Genomic DNA, 18,716 nt, shown 5'->3' with positions numbered 1-18,716 from the left:
CTGTCAGCAGGAAGAGCTGGGTGGGCGATGCAAGGCATTGTGGGAAATAGTTTAGCACTCCAGAGAGGCATTTATTCTTTCACATAGTTGAAAGAGAGTTTTGTGGTTCCAGAATCTGGTGAATCGAGGCAAAATACAAAGCAGAGAGGACGAGAGAGAGAGAGAGCGAGCGTTGTTTTTGAAGGCGCCTCTTTGTGTTGTTTGTGTGTGTGTGTGTGCGTGTGGGAATAATCAATTGTAGTTTATACTGGGAACCACATTGTATGGGTGTTAAAGAGCTTCAATATCATCAGTAAAATGCTGGTGGTATTTAATTAGGTCTGTGTTAGCGCGAAGTGAAACGTGATCACGCTAAGAGCTAAAATGAACTGTAATATGCTAAGCTTTCGATCAGAGACGCATAACTAAGCCGAGTTCACATTAAAACAAGACAAAGGAGTTATGTCACCCTAGCTTGCGTACAAATGGGACAAATTCTGTTGTTATTTCTAGACTTGCCCTGTTCATTTGTTCGATCATATGAGCTAAAAAGTTAAAGCTATTATATAATATGTGACAATCATCCTTTTATTCTGTTTGTAGTAGATGTACATCAATACCAGTAAGTACTAGGCTTATTTACTCATAGTTATAAAAAAAAAAATACTCCAATACCACATAATGAAATATGACACAAACCTAGTATACGCTGTTGTAACAGTGAAACTAGACACTCAGCTGTTCTCGAAAATTAAAGCCATTTATTACTGACTTTCCCCTGTGTGTGTGTGTGTTGTGGCTGAGATCATTTGAAAGTCAAGTTCACCACAACCAAAATGGAAGGAAAGAAAGTGAGGAACTGGGTGTCCTACAGTAAACTCCTCAAGCTCAATTCTTTTTATTCTTAAAAAAACTGTTTGTTTGTTTTTTTTTTAGTCATCAAAATTACCCGTTTTCTTCCCCTAGAGTTTCACTTCTTCAACATTTTCTTATTTTTCAAAATATGTGTTGGTTCCTGTTTTTCTTTAGGAACCAGAAAATAGTTCCTGTTTCAGTATTTGTCAGTGTTCCTGTGAGCTAGAATGTTATTTCACTGAAAATGAGCATCTCAAATTCTTAAAACAAATTCTATTCTGGTTTAAGAGGAAGTCTAAAATGCACACACAGACACACACACAAACACAGACACACACAAACACAGACAGACACTTTCTCTCTCTCTCTCTCCCTCCCTCTCTCTCTCTCTCTCTCTCTATCGCTCTCTCGCTCTCTCTCCATCAGCCATTGCACTTCTCACTAATGAAATAGACTCATCAGCCGCTCTCAAAAGAGACTTTGCTGAGTCAAATTTGATTGGTGTGGAACTCTGCGGAAACGCTTTTCATTTTGTTAGGAGCCTCAGTTTGATCGCCCTCTTCAACTAAACACTGCAGTAACTGCCTGTCTACCATCACAGGCTGTGAAAAAGTACAACATGGGATATTTGCCTTTTCTGGTGTGAAATCTTCACAAATCAGCAGCTAAATTTAGACCTGCATCATGTTCTCTAGATAATGTAAATGAAGGTGTGTGTGTGTGTGTGTGTGAGAGAGAGAGAGAGAGAGAGAATGAGGTTTAATCAAATATTTTTATCACTTTTTACAATATTATGTGGTTGGGTTTCTACAATATCAAATGAACACATTGATTATTAGTGCTAAATTAGAACTTTAGTATTGTTTTTGAAGGAACATTGCAATAACAACAAATGCATTTATAAAGCTTAAAATATACACTAGCATCTCATGCAGCACCTCAAGCCGCAAAGAGCAGAGAGATATTTATACCTCATACTGTTAAAGGGCATCAATTCATTTATTTGTGGTTACAGTATTTTGTGTGTGTCTGTGTAACACATCAATATTTTATCCTGCTTGTGTTAAAATAGGCAACGTGCACAAAATCATTTGTCATGCTAATTTTGAAGCAAACACTCTTTCAAAAGCTTCATGATTCATGAAGATTAAAGCAGATAATCTGCGAGTGGAGTTAAAATGTTAAATGTTTTTCATAACTGGCTAATCATCCGAATCTAAGTAGAGATATTAAAAAGTATAGACTATTTTATTTACAGTCACACTCTCTGGGACTGTAATGGAGTGTGCTGCTTCATCCACACACACTCTCTCACTCGACTCCTGGAAATGAAAATACCACTTAAAATATGAATCATTATCTCTTCTTGATTTGCACTGTTGTAATTCAACCTAAAAATGAATATTTACATTATAATTATTTGTGTTACTGTCTCTGTACTGATTTTTCTGCGCTTAAATTCTGTATTAAATCGCGGTCTTTCAGTTTAATTCAAATTCATTAAACCTTTGGGGTTCAATTTAGTTGCTGGACTGATCCAAATTCAGCCAGAACCAGATTTTGTATTGGTTTTCATATTATAGCAATATTAAAGCACCCAAACCAAATTTAAACAAATCCCTCTGCAATTTTATTACAACAAGTTTAGCTTATTGCCTGCAAACCAAAATTATGTAGACCTCGTTCTTTGGTGTTTGCATTCACAACCTGGTTGCAAAAAGACCCAACAAGCCTAGTAACCTGACAGCAATTTACTGATCTGATTGAAGGAACAGGATTGATATTAGTTGAAATAAATTATAATTATTATATAATTTAGAATGGTAAAATCATCAATAATCTGCTATTATTATGGATCAGCACTAAAAGACAGGGAGTATCTTTATTTAGATAAACAGGATTCAGATAAACTTTCAAATAGTATAACTCCGTCAAGGTTGTGAAGGATTCACAGCTTATCCTGGGAACGCTACATGTAAGGCAGGATAATTAACCCCCCAGATGGAAGGCCAGTCCATCACAGGGCTGAAGTAAAAACCACATGGCTCCTAACAAATCATTTGAGCTCTGTTAAGTCTTATGCGGTTGAAAGTGCAAACAGAGTGCCATTCCATATCACAGGCAACAATGAAATATCAAATTGAATTATCGTTATCAGTCACATTCTGCTGGTTGAGAAAATATTACCAGATTAAATCGCTTTATTCCATTGAGCAGGATACTGCCGCAGCACACACTGTGGCTCTGGTTAAAATCTCAACCTCATGAACGTTCTCGCAGATACAGAGCAGCTCAATTAATTAAAAAGGTTTATATGATTATTTACATCTAATGCGTTTACTAATCATTTAATCATTTACAAAACCAGTGCAAGAAAGCTTTCTTGGGTAATGCTCTTTGTCTCGTTACCCTGACTCTAATGTTTTTTTTAGCTAGCACTGAGTAAAAGTGCATGTTGTGCGTTCAATAATTACAAACCAGCCAAGCATCCTCCACATTTAACACAGCAGTTCAGTAGAATAGTCCATGGTACAGTTTTATGAGCACTTATGGTTTTTCATTTTTTTACAAGTTAAATTTTGATAGTTTTTGATATTCTAAAGCTTACAAACTCGAAGTATAAATCATGTTTAAGCGTTATTAGGAAACTAGGATGTTCAACCATGCTTTATCGCAATTGTTAGTTCATGTTGTTGCTCATTTCCTCCCCACCCACTCTCAACTCACTTCAGTTAGCCTACTTTTATAAACATTTCCTCATCAGTTATGTCTGCAGTATCGATATTGTGTCTGCATCACATTCAACACAGTGTGATGCTTACAGATTATTGAACGGCTCAGTTTATTTGAAGTCTTGAAGGCTATAGTCGGGATGAGACGTTTACACGTCTGATATTGAAAGATATGCAGCCACATTATCAATATCTTCAATCGCCAGAATTCACTCAGATTTTTTCCCCACGGTGTCTACAGCTAGATATCAGCTGAATTAGATTTCATTACATTATTAAACTGATTATTGTCTCATTTCTAGGGTGATTTGGGGGATTGTTTCTCATTCTACACAACTGCAATACAAACACAAACCGGCGTGTTGAGTGATTTTTTTTTTTTTTTTTTTGCGTTATTGACCAAACTCAGAATTATTGTCTAGTGCCATGGTTTTTTATGTACAGTCATAACAGGGCAAATCCATACACTTTGTGACATGAGTAAGTGATGAGATTACACATAGCTTCACTCTGTCTCACACTTTAACTGTCTCTAATTGGAAAAGCTTCAGTGGTTAAGCGCAAGGCCGTGATATCGCTAACCCTGGCCTCATCTCATTCCACTTGTAATTAGATTGAAATCACTTCCCTTAATCCTTCCTACTTTGTTTATCGTCACTGTTATCTCTTCTGTCCTTTAGCAAAATGTTTACTCACTTTCTCTCACTCTAGTTTCCTGTCTTCACTGTCCCACAATCATTCACGTCATTCTCCCCATGCGTTTCCCCTAAACTGTACACGCACACACGGTTAAACCACCTTTTTCAGATCTGTTCACTGTCACACACACATGCTGTAGATTTCTCTTTCAAAGATGAATATTAAAGCCATAATAGCGCCTCTTTATTACCATTATCCCATTTTTATGTAACGCAGTGGCTGAATGTTATTGCCAAAACCAGCAGGTTTTATGCTTCAATCATGGTGACTATTGGGATTTCTTTTGGCATCTTGTTATGTTTTGAATTGAATTGACCTCAAATTGTTTACATACCAATGAATGTGAAATTTGCTTGTTGTGTTTTGTGGCTTCGAAGCAGATTCCACAGTTTATAGCTTGACTGTGGACCTTTAAATTCCACAGATCTGTGTGCTGTGTGTGTATGTATGGTGTACTGAACATACTGTTGAAGGAAAGAAAGCCAGCTTTGATAACTGCCTGATCTTGACCTTTTTTTTTTTTATTCATTTCCTGAATAAACACATTATGAATATGAACAAATCTCGGCAAGACTAGACAAGTTTAGCTTTGCTGGACTGCAGTGCGGTGATTGGACATTTAAGCACCTTTTATGCGGCCACATAACCTACACTGAAACCAGTAACACATTAGGCATGCATTCACTTTTGACAAGGTATCTTTTGACAATTTATTTATTTTTTTTGCTAGATATTCTTACCCAGATTTGCACATTCAGGCTTTTTCGCTGCTCGCTGGTCAGAATGTGTGTATAAAACTGCGAGCCATTCACAGCACAGAGATTTATTATTAGCACAAAAGGGGGCCTTTGTCAGAATAGCATTAACCTGACTGCTTCGGTGATGATTTCATCCGTAGTATTTAATTTTGTCTTGTCAACTCAGTGGCACTGTATTCGAGAATAACCCAAGTAGAGGTTAGAATTTCCAAAGTTCAGCAGTTTTTTCTTCTTTTTTTTTCCCAGCGCTTGAGTTAGACATGCTAACAGTCATGGGATCCTAAAAGTAACAGCGTGATCGTTAGCTTCTTTGTACAGCTTTATAATTAGGTGTTCTAGAGCCGGGTGTAATTATTGACTTAAAGTGTTGTCTTCCCCTTCTAGACGACTTCCTGGAAAATGTCTCCAGACTTGCTGTCTCAATCGTTCCACATTGTGTTCTTTAACCATGTTATGCTACAACAAACACATGACCACTACATATGTGGTATGGTAATATGACTTTATAGTTTTTCTAGATGTCTGTGTTTGGTTAGTTGTGTTGTTTTACATTGTTCAGTTCAGAGATACAAAAAAGATGATCTGAGGTGGATTTACCCACTGGGCAGTTGACCTTTGACCTGCATTTGTAGTGTCTCCCTCACAGAAGTTCATGTTAGGAAAGCCAACATCTGGAAGCCACATGGTCTGCTCAGTGCAGGTTCTTATTTTGAAGCAAGCAACACTTGCAGTTGCATTATATGCTAAGGACGCACACACACATTAGTTTTATAGTGCTCTACTTTTGTCGTTTTACATGCCTTTCCTAGTTTCCTATTAAGGAATTCCCTGTCTTTATCTCATGGGCTATTCTACTTTATCCACTTAAGTGAATCATGTCTGCCTGAAGGATCAACCATCATCATTTTAGAGTTTATAAGCAATATATATCTACGAAATAATGAGTGAAATTGTTTTTAAGTGTATATGTGAGGTAGAATTAGTTAGTGTTCCACATTTTTTTGAAGGCAAGGTCATTACTCTTGTTCTTTAATTAAAAGGCTTTCACTGAACTTTCTTTTCAACATCAGAGCAGTTCACCTTTGTGAATTAAGAGATGATTCATTTTGAGGACTCTGCACTGAGATGTAACTGATCGACTCTGCATACAGTATAATTAAAATGCATTTTATAAAATGTTATACAAAGTAAAGGGATTGTGTTAATTAGAAGAACAGTCATTAAAATACTAGCTTTCACAGTCACTTTCATACAGTCACTGTGTCCAGAGAAAAAAAAGGCATTTAAAAAAAATCATGGTAGTAAGCCAAATAGTCCATTTTGCATTTTAGGGAAAAGGTTTTCACTTCGCAACTCATTTAGATTTTTGTTGATTTTTGTGGAGTTGTTCTGATTGGTCAACAGGCAGTGCAGTGTTTTGTGCAGTGTTTTTTTTTTTTTTTTCTAATGTACTGATATGAAGCAGAGGTCCATGAGACCATTGGATTACTGTAAAGTGTAAAAATCCCTTGGTCCTGACTTTTATAGCTGAATTTTACAAAGTTTTTTTTTTTGTCTAGGCTATATAGTTTCTCTTTAAATACTACATTCTCAGAAGCCAGTATCACTTCTTATATGTTAAAGCGGCTTCATGTTCCTCAAAAGCCAGCAGCAACCTGCACTTTTATGTGCGACCTAAATGCTATTTGGACATGAGGGGTTTTAGCACAATTTTTTTTTTTAAATAAATAAATAAATGAGGATAAATTCATTCATTTATTCATTCATCTTCATTAATCACTTCATCCTGGTCAGACAACGGCAGATCCTAGAAACACTGGGCAGAGAATTCAAGCTGGTTTGGATGATCATTTATTGCTGGAAACTTTAGAGTAGCCAGTTCATGCGCCTGCATGTTTTTGGAAGAACACCAAAGAAACAGGAGGAAACTGATATAAACACAGGGAGATACAACTCCACACAGACAGTAAGCTCTTAAGAACTTGAGTTCACGACTGGATTGAAGCAGTGACCCTGACTCTAACAGCAGTGCTACCTACTGCACCAGTGTGTTGCCAATCTCTAGTGGATATGTGATGCAAATCCCTCATACTGTACTAGATCTCATGCCTGTAAATTACAATTTATTTCCCATGGCTTCTGTATGAAAGCTTTATTTGATCAGAAAAGACATTGAATGAATAAACTTAAGATTAGATTACTTACCATTGATTGACTGTATGGGAACTTTAGAAGCTGGTAGAAGTAACTCATTGGTTAAAATGGTGGACTAATGATCAGAAATTCATGAGTTCATATCCCAGCACTACTAAACTGCTGTTGCTAGGCCCTTAGACCTCATCTGCTCTGTTGTATAAATGTTCTGCTAAATGTTAAAATATAATGATCTACAAAATTTGGAATATAAAGTTCAACACGACTGTCCTTATTATCAACCTTCTCTTTCTGTTGGCTTCATTCATCATTCATCTTCAGAACTGCTTTATCCTGATCAGAGTCACAGTGGATTCAGAGGCAGTACTGGGAAAACTGTGAGTGAGGTGGGAATACACACTGCATGGGGCATCAACAGGAAGTCTGTTGGATTCCTTCAATGAATTCAGTGAATATGAAAAACTCATGTTGTGTGTTATGTTGTCCAATCAGAACTGTGGATCTTAAAGGAAGATCATTGGCATCTTGCTTCAGTGAATGCTTCACTGAATCTCTGAATATATCCATTAATAATGTTTTATCTGTAACTCATTAGCTAAGTATGTTTTTAAATTTCAAATCAAAGACAATGTATTTATTATTGTATGGTGGGGGTGGATTAGGATGGAAACACAGTAATAGAGTGGAAGAAACTGATGCCTAAGTTTCACTTTGAATGGGTGGGCACTCTGATACGCGACTGTTGTTCACACCTTTGTGTGTGTTTGCAATGATTTAAATAAATCCGTGTGTAGAGATGAACCGTCCGTGTTCACTGGAAGCTGCTATCTTCTGTGCCTTTTCTGTAGAGACATCTTGAGTTATAAGTGGAATTTCCAGCCAGCTGGGTTTATGCAAATTATATTTGAGAATAGAAAAATCTGGACGGAATTTTTGATGCTTGACTGAAAACTGAAAGTTGGGCCGCGCTAAATGAGTTGTAATAACAGAGGAAACAGATTTTTGGATGTACTGATAAGTGGGTGTGTCTTCCTGTCTGTGTCTGAGTACTTTTTTTCCTTTAAGCTTTTTGATTTTGCCATTTAGTGCTTCTTTGGAATTTTTTAATTTTCAGTCAGGTAGTTGATTGTAATATAGACTAGTTGATAGAAATACATACCTTTCCTTTTGCAGACCTTCAGAAGGGTGGGAGACTGAAACTCGAAGGTTTGACTGCATCCTGTCCTGTCACATGACATAAATTTAGTTTCATACATTAAGCATGGTTCTAAAAGGGTTAATGGTGTTTTAGAGGGTTATGTAATCCCAAAATTCTCAGCCATTCTCCGAAGCAGACAGAGAGAGACGGATTTTGGAGTTGAGCTCCCTAGATTGAGATAAGGAATGCTGCAGTGGCGATAACGGCTGTTCGGGATGTGAAATAGAAGAGAGATAAAGGTTTGGACGAGAGATAAACACATTAGATCTAGTGCTAAATGAGGCTGTGTGTGTGTGTGTGTGTGTGTGTGTGTGTGTTTGCAGTATGCCTAAACATACCCCACACATCTACTTGTAGCCCCATCAAACTATGTATGCCCAAAGCCATGTTTTGGATTCAGTCCAGTGCTCATTCAGTTGATAAAGGGGTCACTGGGGTTTCAAACAGGAGTCGCTGCGGAAATTCCTGTCTTGTATAGGAGCCAATTTAACCAAGTCCTCACATGCAAATGTACAGTACTGCTTTGAACACACACATACTTCCCCTGATAAGGAGGTACCAGGCTTAAATACATGCTAATAGGATTTTATTTAACTGGAAAAAAAAACTTGATGTTTAATGTATTAAACATTAAGACAAGATTAAAATTAAGTAGCTACCAGACCATTTTCCTAGCTAGCTAACTGGCCACTTACTAAATGTCTAGATTTCTCTATGGCCCTGTTTACATTTGGTATTAACATGCATCTTGGTTAATCAGGTCACATGTGCTCTGTGCACTGACCACATTCAGTCACGGTTATAAGCCACATTGCCGTTTTGCCAGTGGTATTGCCAGGTGTGAGGTTAACATGTGGAATCCACCAGCTGTGCCATCCCTGATACCACATTACAGTAGTAATTAATGCATGTTCTTACTATTCTCAACGTGAGAACATTGCATTAAGGACACTACAGATTGTCAGGTCCAACTCTTCTCCTGTGCATATGAGTTAAGATACTTGACAGTAACTTAGTTTCCTGTCAATTTAAAACTCTAGTTAAAAAATATTATAATTAAAGGAAGGGGAAGAAAATTGAAAACAGCAGTATGCTTTTGAGCAGATGTGATTGGAAGGGGCAATACAAACCTATGTGGCAAACCTCAGCTCTTCTGATCCTGTAACCCGAGATGCATGTAAATAACGAGTAAACAGGGCAGATTTCTGTCCGGAAACCATCTTTGTTTAATGTTTTCATAATAAAAACATTGTCCAAAAAAAAAAGTATTATTCACCGACCAGGCACAACGTTATGACCACCCGGGCACCCCTGACTGGGGACAGCAACAAACTGCGATGCACTGTGTATTCTGACACCTTTCTATCAGAAACAGCATTAACTTATTCAGCAATTTGAGCAGCAGTAGCTCGTCTGTTAGATCGGATCACACGGGCCAGCCTTCGCTCCTCACGTGCATCAGTGAGCCTTGACCGCCCATGACCCTGTCACCGGTTCACCACTGTTCCTTCCTTGGACCGCTTTTGATAGATACTGACCACTGAAGACCGGGAACACCCCACAAGAGCTGCAGTTTTGGAGATGCGCTGATCCAGAAAATGTTCACTTACTGCCTAATATATCCCACCCACTAACAGGTGCCATGATGAGTGTTATTCACTTCACCTGTCAGTGGTCATAATGTTATGCCTGATCGGTGTACTTAGCAATGCTGATTAAAAAGCTTAAGGTCTTTTCCCCCAAGATGCATCTTTCACATTAGACTCATGTTTAAAAAAGTCTACTGTTTTGCCCTAATAAGAGAAAAATGTGCAAACCAGGGTTTTTTTTTTAAAACAAACTCCATATGTTTCGATGGTCCAGAATACTTTTTCAGACTAACTGGGGGTCCCAACACCTTCTTTCTTTCTAATCTGCTCTTCATTACCACAGCTGTTTTAGTTATTTATTTATTTTTTTACTACCTCCTGCCTTCTGGCTAGTCGGCAAACCAGCCATGTGCCAAACATTAATAAAACACTCATCTTAATGTTTCCTCCGTTGCTCTTCGGGCCGGAGTGTAAGGTTGCTGTCACTTGACAGCGTGAGACCGAGTGAATGAAACAAATAGCTCTGGGTTTTGGAGGGCAGGGATTAAGTGGAGTAAAATTCTGAGGGAGGGAAGGTAATGTTGGTCCGCAAGGGCACTGGCGACATTATTTTTAGTTTAATAACGATCTTTTATTTTCTCTTACAGGACATACAGTCAGAAGAAGGCCACACTAGAGAGGGAGTATGCACAGGTAAGATTACACAGTTTGTGTTGATATGCTATTGTTTTCTCTCAGCTGATACTTCACCAAATGCTGTATGTGTGGGTATGAAAGAAGTAAAGTGGTTAATATGAGGGCATTTTATTCAAATGTATGTAGTAATGTGAGTGCTTGAATTAAATCTTTAAGGTAAAATAGCGAATGTGAGAGTGTTTATGAGGCAAGTGGTGAATGTGAGAGTGTTTTTGATGAATGTGGTTAATGTGAAAATATTTTCTGTAAATGTGAGAGGTATACTGGTGAATTTTGGAGCAGTTTATTTAAATTTATGAGGTAGAATGATTAATGTGGAAGGATTTTATGTAGATTTATGAGGTAAACCGGTAACCTGTAAATTGAAGTGGCAAATGCGAGGGTATTTTATGTAAATGTGAGAGTGAAATCCGTGAATGTGTAAGCATTGGATGTAAATTTATGTGGTAAAGTGAGGAATGTGAAAGGTTTTGTGTAAATGCATGAGGTAAAGTGGTGAATATAACCATTAAAATGGTAATGTGAGAGTAAAAGTGGTGAATATGAGAGTATTTGAATGGGATCATGAGAGCACTGAGATCATTGCGTGTATATATGAAAGTGGTTTGCCTAATGACTTTATATGTGCTTTCTTTTTGGTGTATTGTTTTGTCTGGATTGCAGTATGTGTGACTGTTTTTTCCTAGATTTCTGTATGAGAAAGTCATATCATTTTTCCAAATGGAAATATGGGCTTGGAGGCAATTACATTGATTTGACCCCTGCCGTGGCTATTTCACCTGAACAAGGCACTCTGCAGCAGACTGTATCGATTTTCTGTAATGGCTTTCTTTACAAGGATCATGTTTGTGAGCATGTTTTAACATGGTCACTTGAAATCTTTTATTCACACGTGACTTAATCACAGCGATCTTTTCTGAAACGAATAGTTCAAACATTACAGTAAAAAGACCCTACAAATGGTTTTTAACGACAGACCACTAATTAAAATCTATCTGAAGTAAGATTCATCAACAAGATATCAATACTATCTAATTTACCATACCACCAGATCAGTGTTTGTCATTTTGTGGTTTCAGAGTCCTGCATGGTGTGTAACAGGATGCCTGTTCAAGTTAACCTCCACCTGCTTGTTTTTTTTAATGCAGATGTCCTCTCGGAGTTGAATCATGAGGTATCAGGTTGTACTGCGCACCAGCGTATGAGCTGATTTCTGGTTTACTAGCATTAACTGGCAATAGCGTCCACTGTAGAAGCCCACTGATGTCTTTACAGCTGCCATGTAGGTATTTATGACTTGGTGTGTGCCAAAAACTCCTTTAAATGACGTCTTGGATTACCAGGGAAAACTGAGTAGATGTTAAGATGACTTTGGAGCTGTTTCCTGTTACAGAGTGTGAACTCTGATTTGGGTAGGTCACAAATTAGCATGGGTTTAATCTGTCTCTGGATTAGATTAAATTGATTGAGTAAGTAAGAAAATGGCGTTGTCAGCTTTGAAATGCAAAATCAGAGGCCCAGGAGGCATCATAGGCCATTTATCACTCGAAAATATATGCAAATGATATATCCCTGTGATTAATGAATCCCCCTAAATCATGACCGGATACGTTGTACATCCTGGATTTGGTTAAGGATAGGGAGATGTTTTGACCGTAATCATTTTCCTGTTGTCACGCTCCTCATGTAAGGGTCTGTCACATTCATTAGGAAACTGTTATAATTGTCAAGCAGTATTATTCCCTCGAGAAGTGATTGCTCAGAGTCTGCAAGGTTTATTCCTTCATGCGGTGAATAATATAAGGAATAAAACACATGCTGTTATAGGAAAATAATGCATGCTGAGGATTATTTTCTTACAGCAACATGTCACAGAGCATTGAAAAATGTTGATTCCAGTTATCACTTTATAGCAGTTATAAACAGCCAGCCCCTCACCAGCCTCTCTCTCTCTCTCTCTCCCTCTCTCACGATGTTAATAAGCCAAAAGTTCAAAATGCATAATGACCTCTGTCCTGAAGTCTTTCCTATGTAAGAAAACCTACTGATAATTGAAAAGTGTTGACTTTCATAAATGTTTAATAAACATTTTCTTGCAGAAAGTGTCACCATATTAACGTTTGTTTTCTTCGTTAAATGTGTATATTATTAGCCTTCATTGAGGCGTCTGCTGTACAAGTTCTTAATGTACATTCTTAAAATGTCAGACAAATCTAAGCTGTAATGTTTCAGTTGCCAGCTACAAGTGGGACTGCGCACAAAATTAGCATGGGCTACTTTATTATGGTGTATGATATTACTTTGATCTGCACTTCATGAAACTCCGAAAGCAGGAATACAGCAGTTCTGATGGTGCCTTTTCGATTTGGACAGACTTTATCTGGGGAGCACATTATTGCTGTCTGTCTAGCCATCCTTATCCTTAATGGCATGCAGGAGGGCTGCCAATTTTTTTTGAAAAGTCAAGCAGAAAATGATCTTGTATTTGTTGTACATTGTGATATATTATATAATCGATTCCCAGGATGTACTTTCATGCAAAGCAATTCAGAGCGTCTAGAATAAATGCTGCCGTGGAGATTATATTCCCTCGGATTACTACCCCAGAAGATTATACTCACGTGTGTTCTCCTATGTGTATTCGAATGCCGCGTGTGTGCGTGTGTTCCCAGTAATGACAGTGGGCTGATCTTGGCTCTGGTTCAGATCTCTAACCAGCACCTGGCACCGCCACAATAGAGAAATACTACCATGCATTTGTACACACACACACACACACAATAGCACACAGTCATAAACGTAACTGCCATGAGGGCTCGCAAATCAGAACACACACAGAAATGTCAGATGGAGGGCCAGCTGAAGCCATGTGCAGATGACAGTTTGGTGGATTTGAGGTGTAATTAAACGCAGCCTGTTTATAACTCTTCTCATTAAAGAGCACTGTTAGCGGCTGCAGATGCTCAAAATAAAGGAGCCGTTATTATTTATTCAGAAAAGGGGTAATAAACTTCCTTTCACAGCTCTGGAGAGCTCAGCCTTTGACCCTGAACTCGGGGCTTCATGTCTGGAGGATGTAAACAAAGGTTTCTCTCTTTTGTGTTTGTATTTGTTTTCACTTAATATTCCAACAGTTCCAGAGTTCGAGTCCAATATTGAAGTGTGCAACTATCCAGATTTTGAGAATGATCGGAAAGAAAGAGTCATAATTCATTACGGGAATTTCTTGAAATAACAAAACAAACAAAACGAAACAAAAAACCTCGTTTTTGTCAGTAGAAGGGTGCACTTACTCAAGTTACCTAGCTAGCAACAAATTCCTTTGTTAGCATTTTCAGTCACTTTAAACACTTATTTTAGTCGGTAAAATACTTTAGCCGCTTTACACTAACTTGGTACATGAGACCTGAGTAATTAAGCTGTTCAATAGTTGGGGTGAATTATGTGTAAATTCTTTATAAAATTTAATAGTGCACTCTAGCTAGCTATGTGCTAGCTACTGTTAGCCAAGATAGTATTCTCAGTAAACTTCGCTGTGTGTCATGCTGTATGACCCTGAAAACATGAATCTCATCATGAGTACTTAAAAACACTCCCGCAATGTCTGTTCTTCACATTCTTAGTACTGACACAGAGCCAAGGATTAGTCACATGCTATATTTTTTTACCTTGTTCTGGAATCCTTTGTGACATAAATCTGAGTCAGTGTATCAGATTAAAAGTATTAGCCTTTAGTCGCTGTCCAGAACACGTCACATGACTAGTGTATCTGTTTTGCTGTAATAGTGTGGTTTTCATAGCGTTAAACACACTGTGTTGTGTTAAAGAAAGCAACTTGAGACTCAGCGCCTCAGCAGCACGTGAAACAGCACAGGCCAGGTGAAAGGGAATGTGATTCAGTTGCCATAAGGTTCGGACGAGGTTGCTGAAACCATCGCTCTGTCAGGGTTCGAGTCTTTCTGCCTCTCAGGGTTTGGCAATAATGCTGTATTCCCGTTAAACAGCTGTCCACACGAATAAACATTGTTTTCTAGGATGAACAGAGCAACTCTTGTTTTTGAATGGAGGGGGAGGGGGCCTGGTGTGGCCTCAACTGTGATGTGATTGGTTCCCTGCTGGCTGCATCACTGTGTGTGTGTGTGTGTGTGTGTATGTGTGTGTGTGAGAGAGAGAGAGTAAGGGCATGTTCTATATCGTGGTGGGAATGTCAAATGTCATAATTGTGAGGACATTTGATGGGGTCTAACGAGGAAAACTTTTTTCCCCCTTTTTTATTTTATTCATTTTACAACACTAAAGTAGCTAAAAGGATTCCGGGTTACTAAGACTAGGATTAGATTTAGGTTTCATTAGCATTAATTAGCTGCAATAATATCAATCCAAGGTCCTCACCAGGATTGGGTGTGGATGTGTGTGTGTGTGTGCATACTAAACACATAAACATGTCTTGCATTAAACACTGTCCTACAACAAAGAGGAAGGAAGACACAGCACTCTGGTTAGGAATGCCAATGAAAACTGTGCCAGTGTGTCACACTCTCTGTGTGTGTGTGTGTGTGTGAACAGTTTTTTCACCTTTTGCGAAGACCAAATGTCGACATAACAGGAATACATGACATTTTTGACCTTGTGAGGACATTTGGCAGGTCCTCATATACCAAACTGATTTTTATTTATTTATTTATTTTACAAATAAATGTTTTTTTTTGTTTGTCTATTTGCTTTTATTTACAAAATTAATCAGTTGGGTCAGTTGTTAGGGTTTTGGAGTTTATCTACAGTACTAATAGTCAGTGGAAATGTAGTGTGTGTTGGGGAGGGGTTAAGCAAAGAAATTATAGTGCAGGTATTCAGGACCTTCACACCAGAATTATCAGCTGAACCCGTGTGAAAATGGTTGCATAGCAACATGCCTTACCCCTCTCACTCCCGCTACATCCCCTCCATGTCTGAGAGAGAGAGAGAGAGAGAGAGAAGCAGCAGGATGGTGGAAGTACTGAATTTCCTTCGACTGTTTGACAGCGACAGTGAATATTTTTTCAGGCATTTTGCAGCGCTGTTGTTCATCTGTGTGGAGGAAGGGGGAGAAAAAATAATAGAGATAGAGGTGAAGAGAGAGGGAGAGAGAGAAAGCAAATGAGTAAGCAAGAAACACGAGAGAGTGAATAGTAAGAGAAGGATGGGAGAAAAGAGAGACTGGGTCAAGATGGGATGAAAATAGACAGGGAGGGTGAAGTGTGAGGAAAAAGACAGAGGTGATGAGGGGAAAAAGAAAGCGCTAGAGGCAAAGACAGCTAGGGATATGGAAGAGAGACAGAAATGCCGAAGGAAGAACAATATTCCTTGAGCTCCAATTCTTCCAGCATGTCAGTGTCAGTAAATGCTGCATAGAGAAGATTTGTTTTTCTTCTCCTTTTTTTTTTCCCTTTTGTCCTTCTCCACACTCTTTGGCATGCTTTTGCTTTCACTCTGCATGTGAGGACAATGGAAACAGAAGGAGAAACCCTTTATTGTCACTGGTGACGAGCAGATTAGGAATGGTTAGGAATTGCGTGTGCCTGTCAACATGCTAGAAGATACAAATAGAACAAAATCATTTACAAGTTACAGGACACGCTCTAACAAGAGCAGTGGCTTATACAGTAAACTGACATGTTTGTTATGGTTTTGCAGTGTAATTGTAATCTCCATTTAGCATTTGGTGGAGTTAAAGGTTATGGAAAGATGCACTCTGTGACATGTGGTGAGTGAGGTGCAGGTGATCGGTGTGATATTTATTTCGGGCAATCCATGAACTGCTCTCAGAATACATAGCAGGTTCCAGTACACAGGCAGACAGATACAAACTAGGATATTTTAAAGTACTCAATGTCTAAAACAAGCAACAGCAGGACGTACAGCGAAAACAGGATTTGGAAAACAAGGCACGGAACATAACGATACAAAAATCCATCAGCAAGATAAAGAGACAGCAGGGTATAAATAGACGGAGTAATTAATTAAGAGATAAACACAGAGCAGGTGCACACATTAGGGGAACAAACCAATGACGAAACAGGAATAGAACCAAAACAAAGGCGCATGACGAAGCAAACAAAAAGCACATGGAGCTTGGCACCAGGAATTTGTGACACGCTGCCGTTAGCTTGGGGTTAACATAACATTAAAATCCTTTAGCCATGCAGAAATTAGCAATGCACTTGTAGGTGTAATGATCAGATCAGACGTTGTGCATAAGTTAATTACAAGTAGGGATCTCGGCAACCATAAAACAGATCATTTGCAGGCTAGACAGAGGGATTAAGTGTAGGACTGTCGCACAGTGCGTGTACAACAACAGTTTGAATTAGAGGCAAGTACAGACAAGCTAGATTGATCCAGCATTTATAGATGTTTTCCTCTAGGGAATGCATCTTGTACTCCGGAGCGATCTACTGTCCAAAATGATAGTAATACGATACATTCTTTTAGACATATTTGTTTAAGGTGAGAGATAAACAGAAAACAGGACACTGGGAAATGATACACAACATGACTGCCATATGTGTATCAAGCCGATACCCAGTTGGCGTTTTTAAACACACGTCTCATAAACACACACATCTAATAAACATGTGGTCATGTAAACACACAGGTCTCATAAACACACAGTCGAACGGTTCCCGGTGTCTGAAAACCAGGCAGACATTCTTAATTACTGGTGTCTTGACTCTCCTTCCTCTCCTCTTTGCATATTGACTTCTTTTTAGTTTGTGATGTACAAGCATGTGTCTTTTAAAAAAGGTGTTGTGGCCTTTTACTTTTTCCCGCAACATATTTAAGACTTGGCTACGTACGTAGAATTTGTATTTTGGTCCTTTTTGTGTTTGTAAAAACATTTAGGCTTAGGACATAACTTGATATGCAGACAGATGGGTTTTCAGCCATGGGTTCTAAAAGGTTCTAGATAGAACTTTTATTATATATTCATACTAAGGTCATATTATGTAGGATTTTTGCATTGTGGGTGGAAAACTGCATAGCATCCTACACCGAAGATATATTTTGCAGAGTCATACTCGCAACTAGCTGTGGAGAGTAGTTGAGCCAGAAGAGTTTTAATAAACTGAATTATAATATTAATAATTCCGTAAATGTAATTATTCATTTCAGTATGGAAGTACAGGAAACCCAGAAACATATAACATCTACACTGTCCGTTCTGAATGTGTCCATTTATTTTCTATAACAGCGGTTCTGTGAGTAAAGGCAAGTCACAGGTTTATATTAATTTGCTTGTTATACTAGGTTAAGATTTCTATAGCAACAGACAAACTCAGTGTTTTGTATGGTGAACACTACATATTAACAGCCTTTGTTGATATATTGTACAATTATTTAGCATTTTTTTAGGTCTTCAGTGGCAGTGCTTTGTAGCAGTATGAGGTAAAATTGTTCCTTAAGTTTTCCCACTCTTCAGGAAGGAGAATTGAGCAGTTTCCGAGTAACATGACATGCTGAAGTGGACTTATTAACCTCAGTAGAAAACAAAAGGAGACAACTGTTCACTGACAACAGAAATTTCATAAATAAAAATTGTCGGACAAGGAATGTGACGTAAAACAAATAAAATAATTTAGTAACATTGATTTTTCTACATTCCTATTTTCCTGTAACTGCATACCCCCATTGTGTTTTACTCCTTGCTTAACTTGTGCAAAAAGTTTTGTAAAACATTATTTGAAATAAGAATTTGATAGAAAGGGAGTGTTATTGTTGTATCATGCCAATGTTATATGTCATATTTAAGCATGCTTAGCCGTAGTTTCTCGGCTTTTGACCTGATTTGTCCAGGATTCGACTGTCTGCGAGTTAATGTTGTGTTGACGGGGTGTTGCCCCACAGTATTAAGACGTCACAGTAATCCACATCTTTGTAAACCTAGAAAAGCTTTTTATTTTCATTGCAGCGTCTCTATCAATGTGAAGAATAAATCACCGCAGTGCTCCGCATATGCCTCTGCCTGTCCGACTCTCCCTGTCTGTCTCACTTTTTGTCTCGTCTCTGTGTTTCTCTT

The 18,716-nt window shown here is 38.3% G+C and overlaps 1 protein-coding gene across 2 annotated transcripts in view; it reads left to right on the top strand.

Moving 5' to 3' along the window:
* The window catches only part of LOC131351812 (F-BAR and double SH3 domains protein 2-like), a 96,660-nt gene that overhangs the window by 9,795 nt on the left and 68,149 nt on the right, over nucleotides 1-18,716 (top strand). For both annotated transcript variants that reach the window (XM_058387415.1, XM_058387416.1), the window contains exon 3: nucleotides 10,612-10,657. In XM_058387415.1, coding sequence (XP_058243398.1) covers nucleotides 10,612-10,657 — 46 coding nt within the window. The remainder of the gene's footprint in view (nucleotides 1-10,611; nucleotides 10,658-18,716) is intronic.

This window comes from Hemibagrus wyckioides, linkage group LG04 (genome assembly GCF_019097595.1).
Source record: "Hemibagrus wyckioides isolate EC202008001 linkage group LG04, SWU_Hwy_1.0, whole genome shotgun sequence".
NCBI classification, from domain to species: Eukaryota; Metazoa; Chordata; class Actinopteri; order Siluriformes; family Bagridae; genus Hemibagrus; species Hemibagrus wyckioides.
The sequence above is the reverse complement of the archived record's forward strand: the minus strand, read 5'-3'. Positions and strand labels throughout refer to the sequence as shown.